The 17,954-nt window shown below is 38.3% G+C and overlaps 1 protein-coding gene across 2 annotated transcripts; it reads right to left on the bottom strand.

Moving 5' to 3' along the window:
• Window positions 1–1,595: 1,595 nt before the first annotated feature.
• LOC120519112 (butyrophilin subfamily 2 member A1-like) lies at window positions 1,596–15,831 on the bottom strand. Of its 2 annotated transcripts, XM_039742221.1 has the most exons (6): window positions 15,662–15,831; window positions 14,744–14,815; window positions 14,079–14,420; window positions 7,567–7,848; window positions 4,032–4,076; window positions 1,596–1,695 (listed from the first exon to the last, which is right to left on the bottom strand). In XM_039742221.1, exons 1-5 carry the CDS (start codon window positions 15,669–15,671, stop codon window positions 4,060–4,062), a joined length of 723 nt encoding a protein of 240 aa, XP_039598155.1. In that variant the 5' UTR covers window positions 15,672–15,831; the 3' UTR covers window positions 1,596–1,695; window positions 4,032–4,059. The 2 variants fall into 2 exon arrangements, with proteins under 2 accessions (XP_039598155.1, XP_039598156.1); XM_039742222.1 differs by lacking the exon at window positions 4,032–4,076 and having other exon boundaries at window positions 7,670–7,848.
• Window positions 15,832–17,954: the final 2,123 nt, after the last annotated feature.

Raw genomic sequence — 17,954 nt, 5'->3', positions numbered from 1 at the left:
AACATAAAAAAAATCATAGTAGAGGAAAGTGCATTGAAACATAATTCCCCATTTGATCCTTACTTCATCCCCCAAGTTATTAAAACATTCCCACAAAACTGTTTTTGAAATTCCTTTATATCCATCTCTATGGTTCCTACAGAATACTAACATAGTTTGTCCCTGTGTCACAATCCTGCATGCCCCTGAGCTTACATGACCCTTTGCCTGCTTGGCTACTTGCTTCTCTGGTCTTATTGGGGCTTAATTTTTTTCCTGCCGCTATTGTAAACCACATGACCCTCTGCCTTGGGTCCCTACTGTCCATCTCAATATTTGTTATATATTTGTATTTAACATGAGAGCACTTTCAGATATTATCTACTTAAATGCTAATGCAATGTAACCAGATTTCTACTAAGGTACAAATGTACACAACTGTATATAAAACATGCTTTTACAGTCAATATGTGTTACTATGTGAAAGTTTGAATATTTCTTCATATCATGATGTTCAGTGTGCTGGGTTGTGTTCCCAGCTTTATTGGGTGTTTTTCTGTGTGTGTTTCTATTTGTATTTGTTCTTTGGTTGGTTTGGTGCTGACAAAATTGTGCCACAGTCAGTTGTGACTTCTGGGATGAATAATTGAAGATGTAGGTTGCACTGACAAATACAAAATACAAACTTCAAAGAATACAAGGTAGATGAAGCTTAGGAGCCAGGCCAGCAACAGCAATAAGCCAGATAAAATATCTCATCAGAGATTGTGGGCTAGTGGAAAATGTAGACAAGGCCATAAAGAAGGAACACAGCTACAATGGACAGGCTGGTTATACAACTGACTGAAAGCCTGTTGACTCTTCAGAAAATAGGACATTAGTGGTGGGTTTTGTTCTCTGGCACCTCAAATAGCTAAAAATGACAAAGACAGACAAAAGTAAAACAGCCACCAGAAAATCCATTGGCCAGGTCATCTGGGCTGGACTGCTGGCTCTCAAGCTTACAAATGGCGCCTGATGAATTCCATTTACAGATGCAGACTCTCTCAGGACACAAAACAGCTGTGAAATGAGTGGAACATTCAGCAGGACAGGAGTAACTTGGGGCCATTAAGTGAGATGGTCAGCCATAAAGGTCAAAGATCAAATAATATTAAATGCAAGCCTTAAGTTATTGTTTTGGAACCCCTATTTGGTACAAATTAGCAGTTTCAATGCTAATTGAAAGGAAAAAAAGGCACAAGGGTTCTTTAGTGCTGTGACTAAAACGAAACCTGCGAGAGTGCGGATCTGGACACTGAAATAATGTAAAGAAGGGTTACAAATTAATGGGGACTAACACTTTTCCAATCAGAGCAAAGGATGAACAAGGTACTTGATGATTCAGAATTGATAATAACAACCATACTGTACCAAGATTAAAATGTTTTTGATAAGAGAAAAACAAATTCAGAAACATACTTACCTATCGAATCATATCTTGTGTTTTTTTCTGCAGAAGGGAAATAAATAAGAATATCAGTTTTTTGTTTTAGATGACTTCAACATCAGGTAATCAGTGTGTCATTTATAGGAATAAGAATGTCATTCTGTCTCAATTATCGTTGTGCACTCACCTTTTTTTTCATTGAATTGCCGGCAGAGGAGTCACTGCAACACAAACAGCCAACAAGACCCACAACAACACCAGCCACACAGAAACACCTGGGGAGAAACCTGCAAAATGATGAAAGATGTCTGAATCAGTGACAAAGGAACAAACTTCAAATGGGGACAACATATAAGAATCCATCAAGTAGGTGCTTTATGGTCTTGGGAGGTCTTTTATTTGCCCAGTGGTAGAATGACATAATTGAGGCATCATGCAGATACTGGCCATATTTATATATCTAACTATCTATCCAAGAATAGGAGGTCAAACTTTTAATTTATGGCCCTGAAGCTGTAAAACGGTCTGCCTGCTACTGTAAGAGGTGCCCCTTCAGTCTTAGCTCTTAAATTCAGGCTAAAGACTCACTACTTCAGTTTAGCATACCCTGACTAGAGCTGCAGATTATGTGCAAAATGAATTTAGTACTAAAATATAAATAATATATTTAGAAACTGTTACCAACCATCACCTGTTCTGTTTCTCTTCTCGATATCCTCATGTGGCACTTGTGGCACTTGGCACCACATAGTGCCATTGCTCTACTGCCAAGTTGTTTGCCTGTCTACGGAAAAGAAATCTCAGATAAACGAGTACTGGAATCTTGATGTAGAAGGGTCCTTTCATCAGATTGGCTGGCCAAGCACTGACTCAGCTGTTGAATGGCCAGGAGAGGGGAAGTGGTTTATTTGCTGAGATCTCCAGGGACCTCATGTATAACGTCGTGTGTAGAACTCACACTCTAACGTGGCGTAAGCACAAAAGCGGGAATGTGCGTATGCACAGAAAAATCCAGATGCAGGAATCTGTGCATACGCAAACTTCCACGTTCTTCCGCTACATAAATCCCAATCAGCGTGAAAAATAACGCCTGTGCACGTGCCTGCAGTCCCGCCCCAACTCCTTCCAGAATTACGCCTATTTGAATATGTAAATCAATATTAATACAATACAATACAATACAGTTTATTTTTGTATAGCCCAAAATCACACAGGAAGTGCCGCAATGGGCTTTAACAGGCCCTGGCTCTTGACAGCCCCCCAGCCTTGACTCTCTGAGAAGACAAGGAAAAACTTCCAATAAAAACCTTGTAGGGAAAAATGGAAGAAACCTCGGAAAGGCAGTTCAAAGAGAGACCCCTTTCCAGGTAGGTTGGGCGTGCAGTGGGTGTCAAAAGTAGGGGGTCAATACAATACAATATACAGAACAGAACAACTGCCTTAAGACAGCATAATAATAAAAAATTTTAGAAGTACGGTTTAACAGTAGATGATATGACATAATTAGGTTTGGATATTTTTAGAGTCCTGGAGACCTCATCCATCTAGCTGCCTCCCCATTTGGCCATGCCACGGCTGAAACGTTGCTCCGATGAAAGGACCCCTCTTTCCCATGATTCCTGTGATCCTCCATCAGGGATGACTTTACCATAGGCAGGCAAACAACTTGGCAGGTGGGCCGTGGCACCAATGGCCACATTTGGGTACCGAGAAAAGAAACAGAATAGGTGAGGGTTAGTATTCAAATATAATTATCATGTTACTTATGTTATAGTGCTAATGACTAACAACAGAGATGCAGTATGTACAGTTAATCAGCAGCTCTAGTCAGGATATGCTAAACTGAAGTAGTGAGTCTTCAGCCGGGATTTAAAGGCTGAGACTTTAATAGCCCTTAAACTCAGAGTTCTATGAAAAGACAATAGCAAAACCACGAGGAAAAATAGAACAATTTCAGCGAATACCAAGTGGAGGCAAGGAAAAACATATTTTTTATTGTTTTAAACAGTGTTATAAACAAGAAAAGTAAGCTGATCGAGTGACATAGCATGTCGGAGAAACTCGAAAGCTCAAATTCACAAAGTCGCACAGTGCCCGAAATAAAAAAGAAGTCACATATCAAAGTTGCTGTGAAAAGGCGAGTCGTAGCCCACTGTCTGAGTTTCAAAGCTTATTAGGGTACAGTGGGGAAAAAGTACATGTCAACTTTAATCTGGAAATTTCCACTTTAATCACGTAGTTTATTTTGTCATTAAAGTAGAACATCATAAACTTAATCTTAAAATCGTTCAATTTACTAGTTTCTCAAATCCCATCGTAACTAAAGTAGCACGTTAAATGCTTTGTTTTGTATTTGATCTTCTATGTGCTCTATGTGTGTGAATCACTATGTGCTTCTTAAACCGGCTTTCTCTACCTCTGACAGGACACAGAATCCATTACATTCATGATATTACAGCTCTCTGAATAACTAAAATACTGAGATGTATACGTGATATCATTTTCATGATGATAGGAGTTAAAGCATGTTATTAAACATGGGAACACGCTGGCGCAGTGATTGTGCGCGACCTTCGATTAAATAATTTATTGCAGCATTACTGTCTCTTTCAAATATACTAACCTCCAATTCCTGTCCTTCCTTTACTTTCTCACCACACTATCAGCTCTGTAAAAGACGTTAAGCCATCTGTAAGCTTATAACGCCAATTCTTCAAAACATTGAAATATCTTTATAGTATGTGTTTAATTATTCTATCCTTCACACCAGTCCCAGTGAAGCATACAGTTGAGGCAAGAACAATAGTGAATGGAGCACCAGATCCTTGCTAGTGTAGCAACACAGTGTCCTTTAATTATCAACAATATAGATTATTTAAATTAAGTTAAAGTTTTATCTGTATAATATAATAAACATATTTTGCTGCATTTCATCTTAAAAATGATACCATCATCATTTGTGCAAGTTTACAGTGAGGTGATTGTACTAATAAGTACAAACAGTTCTACAAGGCGCACTTGATGGACAGATTGATTGCATTTGGAGCTTTTGGGATGAAACTGTTTCTGAACCGCAAGGTCTGTACAGTAAAGGTTTTGAAGTGTTTGCCGTGTGAGAAGCAGTTCAAGTAGGAAGCATGGCTGAGGCAGCGTGTGCTTGATGCTGTATACTGATAATTCTCATTCCGATCAGCTGCTCCGAGTTGTGCAGTGAGTGGAGTGGAGCAGCTGAAAAAAGAAGAAGAAGGTGCAGTGAGAGTAACAATGCTACAGCAGCTATGGTATTTAGAATAGTTTGACCATTCTGTGGACATTATATTGTTACAGGTTAATTACAATCAGATGTATTAAACTAAAAAAAAAATATGCGGTTAATTTTAGTGTATTTATAAAGATGCGTCAGGGACGTGGATCTGATAAAGAAAGATAAACCACACAGGAACAGTAGCACTGCTTTGACGCTGGGTGTCGCTAGTCTGCAAAACCGAGCGGAGAACTTGCAACAGGGTATGAGGTACCGTGGAAATGTGCGTGGCTTTACTCCAAGTTTAGGTTTTATACATCACGATTTGAACGTGGAAATGTTCTTACGCAACATTTCTGTGCATACGCACTGTTATACTTGAGGCCCCAGAACTCTGACTGTGTCTGGCACCTTTTTCTGCAATCTGGCAGTGGCTCTACAATTAGCTAATGGACAGATATTGTTGTTTTTCATTTACAGTATGTTAATTAGTTTTTATGTTGTTTTTGATTTTTTTTTATTTATAAAAATGTTGATTTTTTTGTTTTTGAAGTATTTGAACAAATCTGTATCTTCATATGTAATAGTTCTGTATTTAGGGAGTGGTATAATCTCTTCTTGCATTTTTCCTTGTAGTTTGTAATGATATATTTTATTTCTGAGGTGGCAATGATAGATTGGTCATCTACCTCTGTAAAGAGAATTATTTGTGTTCAGTTTTGTGTATTGTATTGACAAAATGTTTTGACATCCATTGCATGCCCAACCTACCTGTAAGGGGCTTTCTCTTTAAATTGCCTTTCCCAAGATTTCTTTGATTTACTTTTCTAAATCACAGTCATCTTGTAAATATGTGTATATGAATGCACCTGGAACTCCACCTGGTTGCCATCTCTAAAATACCATTTATGGACTATGCTAATAAGCCCCATTCATACATATGCAATTACGATGCTGCAGAACTTCATTAGCTGGGAGAGCAGTCTCCAATCTGATGCATTCAGACCACATCACTGCGTTCAAATTTATCTGGCTGTCCTCAGCAACCGAGCGTGAAAGATCAGACATGACAAGACTGCATTATATTATACTTCTCTGTATTCTGGGAATTGAGAGAACAGCATAAGGTCCCAGCATTAGAGAGGGTTCCCACTATTATCTGGCACATGTAATAACATGATTGCTATTAGAATGAACAGCAATGGTGATATGATAAAATGAGGGTTCAACAAGTTACCTTAGGAACAAACTAGCCACCATGTACAATACCATCACAACTGCCAAAGCTGCTTTGCATATAAATAAATAAACAATGGCTCAAACCAGGTCACAGTGCCACAACATTTGTCAGTCTCATCTTAGCATCACAAGATGCTTGTGTGTTAATGGAATGTCACTGCTTATGGTAAACAAGAGAAGTTTCATTCTCACAATTCGAGTGCAGTAAAGTGCTCTTATTATGTTAGGAGAACCAGACTCTGCTGAAAATTGCCATTTTATGTTGTCAAAAATATGGTATGTATTATGTTTTTACACTCACACCATACAAAAACTGCCGATCAGATAATGGCTTGTGTTGTGGTGTGAAATTTTGTATATAAGTTGATAAACATTTTGTATGTCTTTATTTGTAACTTAGACAAAGCAATGTAATATTAGTGTAATATCATTGATAAAAACCACAATGGTTTGATGCCCCCCATTAGGACAGAGTGTTTGTAATTTTATGACAGGGTCAGGGTAAGTGCCTAAAACCAGTTTGGCGAGTGATCCACTGCAGGACTCTCACAATCAACCCCCACAGGAAAGTCAGGCTGCCAAGCTGGCAAGCATCAGCTTAACAAATGGTATTTAGGGCAGGTGTGAAACCATTGTGTCACACCAAAATTCTATTGGTGTAAAGTTGGCTGTTTGGTTTTAAATCAGAAGCCATTACAACAATACCCTGCTGGCTTTTTGGTTTGGACAGAGAATCTAAAAATTTGCTTGCTTTACCCCTCCCTATCCTCTTACACAATCATTATGAAGGAGTATCTCTCACACCATTTCCATTAAAAGGATAACAGAATGAAGAGCACAGCTCGAAAGCCGCAGTGAGACAAACGTGTGGCCTGTTCTGAAGAAAGCAGACCAGAAATGATGCCTTACCTAGAGACATTTTAAGTAACAAACAAGTCTGTGTGCCGCCTGAAACTACACATCACCATTTATCAGGTTGTATGGTTACCAATATTCAAATGTACTCTGCTTATTGTTATTAATTATGAAAATTATCAATAATATATTTAAAGTGTAACTTAACTCCTGCTTGTCTTTTACTACACCTAATTGCCTGAGGTTATAAATGTAGAAAGGAAGGTGGGGAGAAGTTACAAAGTACAATACCTTATAAACAGTGGTAAGTCTGTGAGATTTGAGGCATTCTGACAAAGGCTACATATTAATAATTCAAATGGAGAAAGTAGAGCAATAGAGAACTCTACCGAGACAAAACAACTTGTCAGCCAGTTACCTGAGAAGTGATAACAGGTAGCCAATATAAACTGTTAAAATTTAATATACTAACCTGTTGAACAAATGCAGCATTTGTGCATTTATACAGTGGATTCAGAAACAATTCAGACCCCAAATTTATTCGCACTGTATTGTGTTGTAGATTTAATTTTAAAATGAATAATTTTACCATTTTTGCTCATCAATTTACACTCATTATCCCTATCTACACTTTTCTGATCTGTAGTGTTTAGTGATAGAAGACACACTTTTTTTAATCACCAATGAGATATCTTATATCATAACAAGTAAGTGACACTTAGTAAAACCTTTTTTCAGGTATTGTCAGGATCAATGACTACAAAGAATGATTATTTTAAAATCACAGTGCATTAAAATCAATGAGATCAGTTCCACTCACTGTAGACGGTGAGTCTTGATGGCCAGTCTGTTTTTGGTGCCTTACTTCTCACCAGACAGGCAAACACGTTGAACTCTTTCTTCACCGGGATGACACTACTCACTGTCAGAAGACCCTCAGCATCTTCCTGTGTTGCTGCTGTCGACTGTGATGTCATGTCTTCTCCATTCATGTCCCTCCAGGTGATTTCTGGTAGTGGGTTCCACTTCTCAGCACTGCACTCTAATGTGGTCTTCTGGTCTTGAGTGGAGATCATGGAAATGGAGGGCTGAGAACCTAAAACTAACAAAAGGAAGACACAAAAGAAAATTTAAGGAAGAATGATGTGAAAATGTATAGAATAAACTGTTACTAAATGTTATAAACAAACTAATGTAATAAAATAGTTTACGACTAACCATAACTCCTTTAGTTAAGTATTTCAGGATGGAATGTCAACACTCACATTAGTTTACTGGAGGGTCACCTCTGAAAATGTTATACTGCATGACACACCAACCACAAAGAGTTAAAAGGAGGATGTGATCTTTCATGTTTAAGGGCAGAGTTTAGGCTCATGAGAGATTTTATATGAATGTAGTCACATTAAATTGAGCAAATAACAGGAACAATGCCTATAGTGAAATAATGTACTTACATTTACAGTGGTGTGCAAAACTATTTGCCCCCTTCCTGATTTCTTATTCTTTTGCATGTTTGTCACACAAAATGTTTCTGATCATCAGACACATTTAACCATTAGTCAAATATAACACAAGTAAACACAAAATGCAGTTTTTAAATGATGGTTTTTATTATTTAGGAAGAAAAAAAATCCAAACCTACATAGCCCCGTGTGAAAAAGTAATTGCCCCTTGTTAAAAATAACCTAACTGTGGTGTATCACACCTGAGTTCAATTTCCGTAGCCACCCCCAGGCCTGATTACTGCCACACCTGTTTCAATCAAGAAATCACTTAGATAGGAACTGCCTGACACAGAGAAGTAGACCAAAAGCACCTCAAAATCTAGACATCATGCCAAGATCCAAAGAAATTCAGGAACAAATGAGAACAGAAGTAATTGAGATCTATCAGTCTGGTAAAGGTTATAAAGCCATTTCTAAAGCTTTGGGACCCAAGCGAACCACAGTGAGAGCCATTATCCACAAATGGCAAAAACATGGAACAGTGGTGAACCTTCCCAGGAGTGGCGGCCGACCAAAATTACCCCAAGAGCGCAGAGATGACTCATCCGAGAGGTCACAAAAGACCCCAGGACAACGTCTAAAGAACTGCAGGCCTCACTTGCCTCAATTAAGGTCAGTGTTAACGACTCCACCATAAGAAAGAGACTGGGCAAAAACAGCCTGCACGGCAGATTTCCAAGATGCAAACCACTGTTAAGCAAAAAGAACATTAGGGCTTGTCTCAATTTTGCTAAGAAACATCTCGATGATTGCCAAGACTTTTGGGAAAATACCTTGTGAACTGATGAGACAAAAGTTGAACTTTTTGGAAGGCAAATGTCCCGTTACATCTGGCGTAAAAGGAACACAGCATTTCAGAAAAGAACATCATACCAACAGTAAAATATGGTGGTGGAAGTGTGATGGTCTGGGGTTGTTTTGCTGCTTCAGGACCTGGAAGGCTTGCTGTGATAGATGGAACCATGAATTCTACTGTCTACCAAAAAATCCTGAAGGAGAATGTCCGGCCATCTGTTCGTCAACTCAAGCTGAAGCGATCTTGGGTGCTGCAACAGGACAATGACCCAAAACACACCAGCAAATCCACCTCTGAATGGCTGAAGAAAAACAAAATGAAGACTTTAGAGTGGCCTAGTCAAAGTCCTGACCTGAATCCAATTGAGATGCTATGGCATGACCTTAAAAGGGTGGTTCATGCTAGAAAACCCTCAAATAAAGCTGAATTACAACAATTCTGCAAAGATGAGTGGGCCAAAATTCCTCCAGAGCGCTGTAAAAGACTCATTGCAAGTTATCGCAAACGCTTGATTGCAGTTATTGCTGCTAAGGGTGGCCCAACTAGTTATTAGGTTCAGGGGGCAATTACTTTTTCACACAGGGCCATGTAGGTTTGGATTTTTTCTCCTAAATAATAAAAACCATCATTTAAAAACTGCATTTTGTGTTTACTTGTGTTATATTTGAGTAATGGTTAAATGTGTTTAATGATCAGAAACATTTTGTGTGACAAACATGCAAAAGAATAAGAAATCAGGAAGGGGGCAAATAGTTTTTCACACCACTGTATATGGGTTTTTCCTTTGAGCAGTTAATGTTTTATTTTAAATTGATGCATTATTCTAAAAAAAAGCTTCACAGTGACCTTGGCTTTGTGGAACTAACCAACTCCACTTGTGTAAAAGTAGTGGATGCACATGGTTACATTTACATATTTGACTGACGCCTTTATCCAAGGTAATTTGCAACGTTTATGATACAATCTATTCCGTTTCTTTTGGTGTTCCAGTTGGAGCACAGGCAGGTCAAGTGACTTGTTTATGGTTACACAGTGATAGTAGCAAGACTTGAGCCAACAACCTTGGGGTTTAAAGTCCAAAGCCTTAACCACTACACCAAACTACCTTATTAGGGAGCTTCAGCATGTTTTGAATTTGGAGCTATGAGCTTTAAATATTCCAGTTAATTAATTATTAGAAAGATGTTGTAACCTGTAGGAGGCGCCACTGAGCCCCAAACCCCAATCACCAACTTTCCCAACACAGTCCCAGGTTAAAATAAACATTTTTGTTTATTAACACAGTACCTTTACACATGAACAAGATCCACTTTTAATACCACCAATTATATAAATTTCCTTTCCCTCCTTCCAGTCTTACAGGGGAATGTCGCCTTCTACCTGCCAACTCTGACAGCACTGGAGGAGTCTGGATAGCTTCTTTTAATGTTGGACCCAGGAGTACTTCTGGTGCCATAACACACTGAATGGCAGAAGCACTTCCATGTCACAGGGAAGTCCCACGAAACAGGGAGTTCTTATCCCTGCAGCACCCTCTGGTGGCACCAAAGGACCCTGACAGTTGATCGTCAGGACTACGAATCCCAAGGATCCCTGCTAGTGTACATCCTGAGTCCACATCAGAGGAGCACTAACATCTATTGTATTGGATAGACAATCTCTCCTTGTCCATCCATTATGGTCTCCTGGCCAGGAAAGGCACCATCAACCAACCAGGCTGTGATGCCTGTCTATTCACCTTTACACCTGCAATGGCAAATTATGAAAAACATGGTGCTATGAGTTTGCATGTTCTCCCCGTGTCTGTGTGGGTTTCCTCCGGGTACTCCGGTTTCCTTCCACAGTCCAAAGACATGCCGGTTAGGTGCATTGGCGTTTCTAAATTGTCCCTAGTGTTTGCTTGGTGTGTGTGTGTGTGCATGCCCTGTGGTGGGTTGGCACACTGCCTGGGGTTTGTTTCCTGCCTTTTGCCCTGTGTTGGCTGGGATTGGCTCCAGCAGACGGCAGTGACCATGTAGTTCGGATATAGCGGGTTGAATAATGGATGGATGGATGGTGCTATGATTTGCTAATGTTTAACAACACTTTATGGGTTGAATGCATTTTTTCTAAGGTTCTAACTAATTTTTCTGATGTTTTTAACATTAGGCAATCTTGCATGATTTGTATGTTTTACTTTAATTTGAAAGTTTTTCATTTTTGTAATAACATATGCTTGTTGTTTCCACTCAGTTTTGTGCTTCATAGGTGCTGCCATTTTGCCAAGTTACAACTGGAAGTTGCAATACTGATGTTCTAGGATCATCAGTGGAAGGGTCATGGTCGTTGACTTATAGATTGTCTAGAATTTAGATTTTTCTATACAATATTTTGTGGTTTATTTATTAGAACATCTGCCATACTGTTAATGAATTAGGGTAAAGATTTCTGGTTAGTGTTTTGCCAGCATCATTTGGTTATTTGGATTTCCTGATTCATTAACTTTGCTTATTTTCACTCTCATCTTGTGGTCCATATTCTCTTCTAAAAATCTCCCACATTCCTTTATCAGAACACACGTTCTTACTTATAGAGCACCACTAAGGCTACAGTTACTAACCAATGCACAATGGTTACATATACATTTATGAATTAACTTATATATTTGTTTGTGTGTGTTTTTTTTTTTTTTTGCAATATTCACTCCAAAATAAATCCAGTAGCTCTTAGTGTCTTTTGACTTGTACAGTGTCAACATGAGTGCTGTTCATTTCAAGGTACCCCAAACTCAGAATGTGCATGCAGAAGATCAACACTTCTGAGGAGTGTTTAGGTGGCTATCCGTGTTATTAAATAATACAACACAGCCGTCAGAATATCAATGCAGCAAAAGCAAATATGGAATACATTTTCTCTTGGGGTAAAAATGGGCTAACACAGTAATTACTGTAGATGTTGAATAAGGCATTTTTGTGCATATATCATTTTGAACGGATTGTCAATGTTTTTGTAAAGGAAACTTGAATAGAAAAAAGGTCTTAGTTACAACAAATGTGGATGAAGGTGCTTATTGTATAAATATAATGTGAATTGTCTTACTTTTGTTTTGTTTCTAAGAAAATGATATTAATTACGTGGGGTATCTGAGTGAGCTGGGCCAGGTAAATGTCTTAAATGGCATTACATTTCATATAAGTTTTAAAAAGGTAAGTGTAGTGCCGGATACCAACATGCATTTAGTTTAGGTTTTTTTCAACTGCATGTCATCAACATTTACCATGAGAATGGACAATTCTATATATAGGTAAGGTACACAATATTTATCTTAAGTCTTAGTTGATGTGCAAGAGCTAATTACAAAGTATAAATGCTTTTAATTTATCATGTGAAATATTTAATGGTATAATGAGTACCAAGAGTGGAGAGAAACAAAGATTGACTAAGTTGCCCAATACTAGGGTGGTGTACCATGTTAGCCATTATGAAAGTAGCGAGCAGTCAAGCAAGGGGCCTGAGTTGCCTTGAAAGCTTGCATATTATAATCCTTTTAGTTAGCCAATAAAAGGTGTCATTTTGCTTGACTTCTCGCTGAGTTACCCAAAAACACACTGCAGGGTGCTGGCCATAGTGTTAAATAAGTGGTCTTGTCTGCTGACCCCTACACTAGTAATCATTTTAGCCTTTACCAAATCCATGTTTGCAAATGCTTGAATGGTATTTTTAATTATGAATACTTGTTTGTTTTATGAAGAAATCTTTTGTCCATTCACAGCCACTATTTGCTGGTTTGTGTTTCAAATGGCACATGGACAATAGAAGTTGTGCAGTTTAACTGCTGAATTCTTGTTCCTTGTTATTGCCTATATCCTCCTTGTTAACACACTGAAAGAATATTGGAGTGCCATCCTCATGCTGTACTTTCCAATTGGCATATAACTGCATGGGTTTACAGAGTAACATTAAAGCAATTAATAAACGTGATCACTTTTTCTAAAAAGTAATGGGTAAATTAATCCTCATACAATTTCAAAGATGTCATTAGGAATTTGTGATAAAATACTCTCTTTGAGCAATTACCCTAATTCTGTAAATTACAACTCACATGTCCTAAACTAATTACGCATAAAAACAAAAATTAATTTCCAAAATCATTTACTAAGGAGCAATTTTCAACTGACATTCAACCTCCTTGAGCCTCAATGAGAAAGTCTGTTTGTGTTTGCACGTATCGCACAAAAAATGAAAATATTGTTGATCTCTTACAGTTGAGACCAAGGCCAAAGAACCAAATCTCAACACAAGGAGTGGCCATCCTTGAGTTCTAAAGGAGAGCTAATATGATACTTAACTTGTAATATCTGGGACTGTAATTCATTTAGATGTAGGTTTTGGGACTGATGATTCCCAGGGTGTGTGGCCTTTTATTTAAAGGCGTGCCTCATGTTAGTTTGGTAATGATTCAAAGCAATTAAAAAAACTATCAAGTAGGAATAGAGAGTATAGTGAGGATGGTGATGAAGGAAAAACTGCAAAAAAATAAAAAGGACTCTTCTGTATTTTTAAATGAGAATAAGATGTCCAATGTAAGATAAACATTTGGAACTGCAAAAGACATCCAGGTAGTCCATTGCTATCTTCTTGTTTAGTTGTGCGATCTACCCACATTTATACAATAAACATAGCATATATTGGTATGTTTGGAGAAGGATACTAAGTTGAATTTAAAGCCACTTTTACTTTCAAAGGCAAGCCATTGTCATTGCATTATTGTAAAGTTAGAGAAACATTTGCAGCTATAGATGAAAAACAGTTTAGTAAGTGACAGCTGAAAAAAATGTTTATGGTGAAAGAAGGAACAACTTGCTGAAGGCTTTCTATCATGTGGAAATGATCTCAGTTTTTAAAGTGCCTCCCCGTTGAAGCACAATATAAAACAAAATACAAAAAATGAGTTCCTGTCCAGGACTAAAATGTATAAAAGGTATGAAAAACAGAGGAGGCAATATAACTCTTATTTAAATAAAAAATAGGTTCAGGATTTACACTGACCTTCAACAATCAAATTGATACGGGCCTCATCCTCCCACTGTTTAGAAAACACAAGGCATTTGTAGAGATCACCATCTGAAACTCTGACATTCCTGATTATTAAAGACACGTTGCCGTATTTCAAATTCTCCCGTGAAAACACAGTTCTTCCCATGTAGGATTCAATCCGATTTATGGTACTGTTATTCTGGTATAAAAGCACTGGTGATGAAGACTTAGGCGTTGTCCACTTGATGTCAAAGCCTTGAGCATTCAGTTCTGGAGAGAAGAAGGCTGGCAGCATTACTTCATCACCAACATAAGTAATGATGGGATATGAAGGACCAACAACAGAAAACCTGGCTGAAAATGAAACCATATGAGCGCTGTTAGTTCTAAACCGGGTATTTCTTAAATTAAATGAAAATACATCTGAAAATGTAAGGGTATGTTGTAATAGCAGAAATTGACATTAAAGGCTAAATTGTATTGATTTTAATTGACTGATGAATGTACACTTTTCCTTCAACTTTTTGAAACAAATCTTGGAATTATCTTTTGATTAATTACTAGTTTAGATATACTCTCCAAAGAGATACATTATAAAATCAGATGTTATGACTGAAAATACTGCCCATTAAAATTCTTCAAATCACTCAAAACTTTCAAATCTCAGTGCCACATACCTGCCCAGGAGACACGTGTCTTGTTATGATACAATAAAATGAAGACGCTCCATCCAAAATGAGTAATCATTGCTGCAAAGAAAGAAAAGCTGACTGCAGGCTGTGATGCCAATAAACTACTACTGGAATAATAAACTCTCATAGATTAGATAGATAGATAGATAGATAGATAGATAGATAGATAGATAGATAGATAGATAGATAGATAGATAGATAGATAGATAGATAGAGCAACTACAAATAAACAAATATTATGACAAAGAACAAACCCCTCTCAGACATACTGTGGACAACTTGCAATTGGCAGTCGAAAGAGATGATTAGGTTTTGGATGAATTCCAACTGTTCTTCTCTAAGCTTTTAAAGTTCATAATTTTCAAATGCAACAATCACAGTGGCTAAACTTTTAATTACAAAGAGACATTGAAGATATTTTAAGCCTTTATTAAATTACCATAATAGAGATGAGTTTAAAGCAGACTAAAATGTGAAAAGTAAACATCAAAGGAATTGCATATTTGGTGTATATTTTGGTAAATTCACACTGTATACTAAATTCATGTTGTAAACTCGGAGAAAGTCGTCAATTTTTTCGCCACACACTGACAGGGCCCTTCATCAGCTGTTTGCATGTTTCTTATTTTTCACTGAAAGTCACCACATTTTTCAACACCAGTATTCTCCACGGTGAATTCTCCTTATGCCATCAACACACACAAATACAATCTCACACATGTCCTTTTCAGACTGGTAGAACTAGTTCTCACTCTCAGTATTATCTGTTTCTTTTAATTGTCTAAATCAGCAGAGTTATAATGGCTGAGTGAAATCTATTCTCATTTTCAGGTCTCTTCTAAATTGTGACCTTTACTTTAAAGGGCCTGCTCTTAGCAGAGATCGTAATAAACGTAAACTTACCTGTTCTCATTTCTTCTAGTTAGATTTCACACATCTACTGTAGATTTTCATATCTCATTTCCGATGTGGAGAGCCTGTAAAATACTAGTATGTATAATATTCTAAGAAAAGCACTTTAAATTGAAGGCCTGAAGCTTGTGTGTTCCTAGTTAATTTATCTTTCACTTTAATCTGGCAGCCATCCATCTGTGGCCCATCTGAGTCTTAAAGGGACATAACACATAAAATGTAACACACCTTTCATTTCTCAGGCCCAAGAGGCATAACATGAAAATCAAGTCTATATTAAAAAGATTCCCATGCATACAAGAAGAAGTGCTTTAGCACAAAGTGAAATAGGACAGAAGAAAATCGAGATCACACCAGTGTGACCATCAAAACACTGAGAAAGGATTCTGATGAAGACTTTAATTACAATGCAAATTGAATCACAGCACATCTTAAAAACGGGGCAGGAATGAGTTTAACACTGTTTAATAATCTTTATTGATGTGAACATGAATGGGCGCTGGAATCTGTGGTGGGGTGTTTGTGGTCTAACAAAAAGAAAAAAATAACAGAAATTGCTTAACTGAAACATGAACAACATAAATAAGATAAAGAGCATTTGAAATGCAAATGCTACCTTTGAGCACATATTAGTCAAGTAATACTTTTCAGGCTTGCAATACAGCTCAAATACAATTTAACACCCAACCAAATAAAATTATGTACTTAATAAAAAAATCTCCATATAAAATTCAAAGCTGCCTCACTCAGTCATTCATCAACAATAATACGATTTTCAATTTAGTTAAAAAGCTGAAATTTGGCAGGATGGTACATCTAGGGCAGTGACATTTTGATATTTCTATGCATAGGGGTAAAGACACTACCCTAAAATAGAAAACTAAATACCACAAAATCTGACTGATTTGGTTGAAATTTGGTGATATTGTCAAAAAAAAAAAAGAAAAGTTACCCAACCCATGCTTTTTAATTTGGCAATACATTTTTTATTTATCAATATTTATTATATATGATGCTATATATGTGCTGCACTGAGAATGGACTTTATGCCAATGAAGGATGACACAGAAGTAATTGACTGGCCAAGCCAGCAGCACCACTAACCAATAGGATGGAAAGATAACTGAAGAAGGGGGGTGTCCTGAATAGAAAAAAAGAGGTGCGATCAAAGTTGTAATCTACAGCAAGGTGTGAACGGAAGGAAAAAGTTCAAGGAAGATGCAAAGCTCAGTGGTGAGCATGTGCTATAAAGCTCGAGGCACTGTGGCTGTGAGTGTAGGTAGAAGAGAGAAGATGAGGTGACATTGGTGCCCTCAGATCCAACCCCTTCTTTGTAAAAAAAAAAAATATTACATAAAGAAAAGTATTTACTGTAGTTAGGTACTTACTACCTCTGATACAGTCGACTGACAAACAACGCCATAGCTGAGATCAATTGTCTTACAAAATCTCAGATAAAGCCAAGTAACACAGGTAGTTACATATATAAATAAATATATATATTGTGATAGACGGCCAAGAACCCTGCCCCGTCGGGATGCCTGGAGTAAGGAGGAACTGGCACGTCTTTTCCATGGGCACCCGGATGGTCCTTGATCCCTAGGGGACAGCACTTCCGGGACACCAGGAAGTGCTGACAGACTAGGGATGGTTTATGCCTGCAGTGCTTCCGAGTGCAAGGGCAGCACTTCTGCCACACTGGAGAGTGTTGCCGGGAAAGTTCATCGTCAGGCACCTGGAGTACATCCGGGACAAGATAAAAAGGGGCCACCTCACTCCATTTTGGGAGCCAGAGTCAGGTGGAAAAAGGGCGGATTTTGCGAGACAGGAGTGGAGGTGGCTGAAGGAACCAAGAAATGGACATTGTAAATAATCCTCTTTAATAAAACCCTTATGTGTGTCCAGTGTCCGTGTGTGTGTGTCTTCTGGTGAAGTGCGCATGCGCGGGGCCACATGGCATGTGTTCAGTCTCTTCCTGTGCATTCCCTGTGTGTGTAGAGAGAGAGAGACACACACAGGTGCGTGCGTGCGACAGACAGACAGACAGACATGCAGGGCCGCCCAAGAGACAGACCGACAGACACACACGCAGGCAGGCAGGCAGGCCCATGCGAGAGACGGATGGACAGACACGTACGCACGCAGGCCCACACGAGAGACGGACAGGCACGCACGCAGACACACACACACACACACACTTGCGCACGCGCGCAGGCAGGCCGGCCCACGCGAGAGACGGACAGACACGCATGCACACACGCACGCACACACACACACGCACGCA

The sequence above is a fragment of the Polypterus senegalus genome, chromosome 18, assembly GCF_016835505.1.
Source record: "Polypterus senegalus isolate Bchr_013 chromosome 18, ASM1683550v1, whole genome shotgun sequence".
In the NCBI taxonomy this organism is placed as follows: domain Eukaryota; kingdom Metazoa; phylum Chordata; class Cladistia; order Polypteriformes; family Polypteridae; genus Polypterus; species Polypterus senegalus.
The sequence above is the reverse complement of the archived record's forward strand: the minus strand, read 5'-3'. Positions and strand labels throughout refer to the sequence as shown.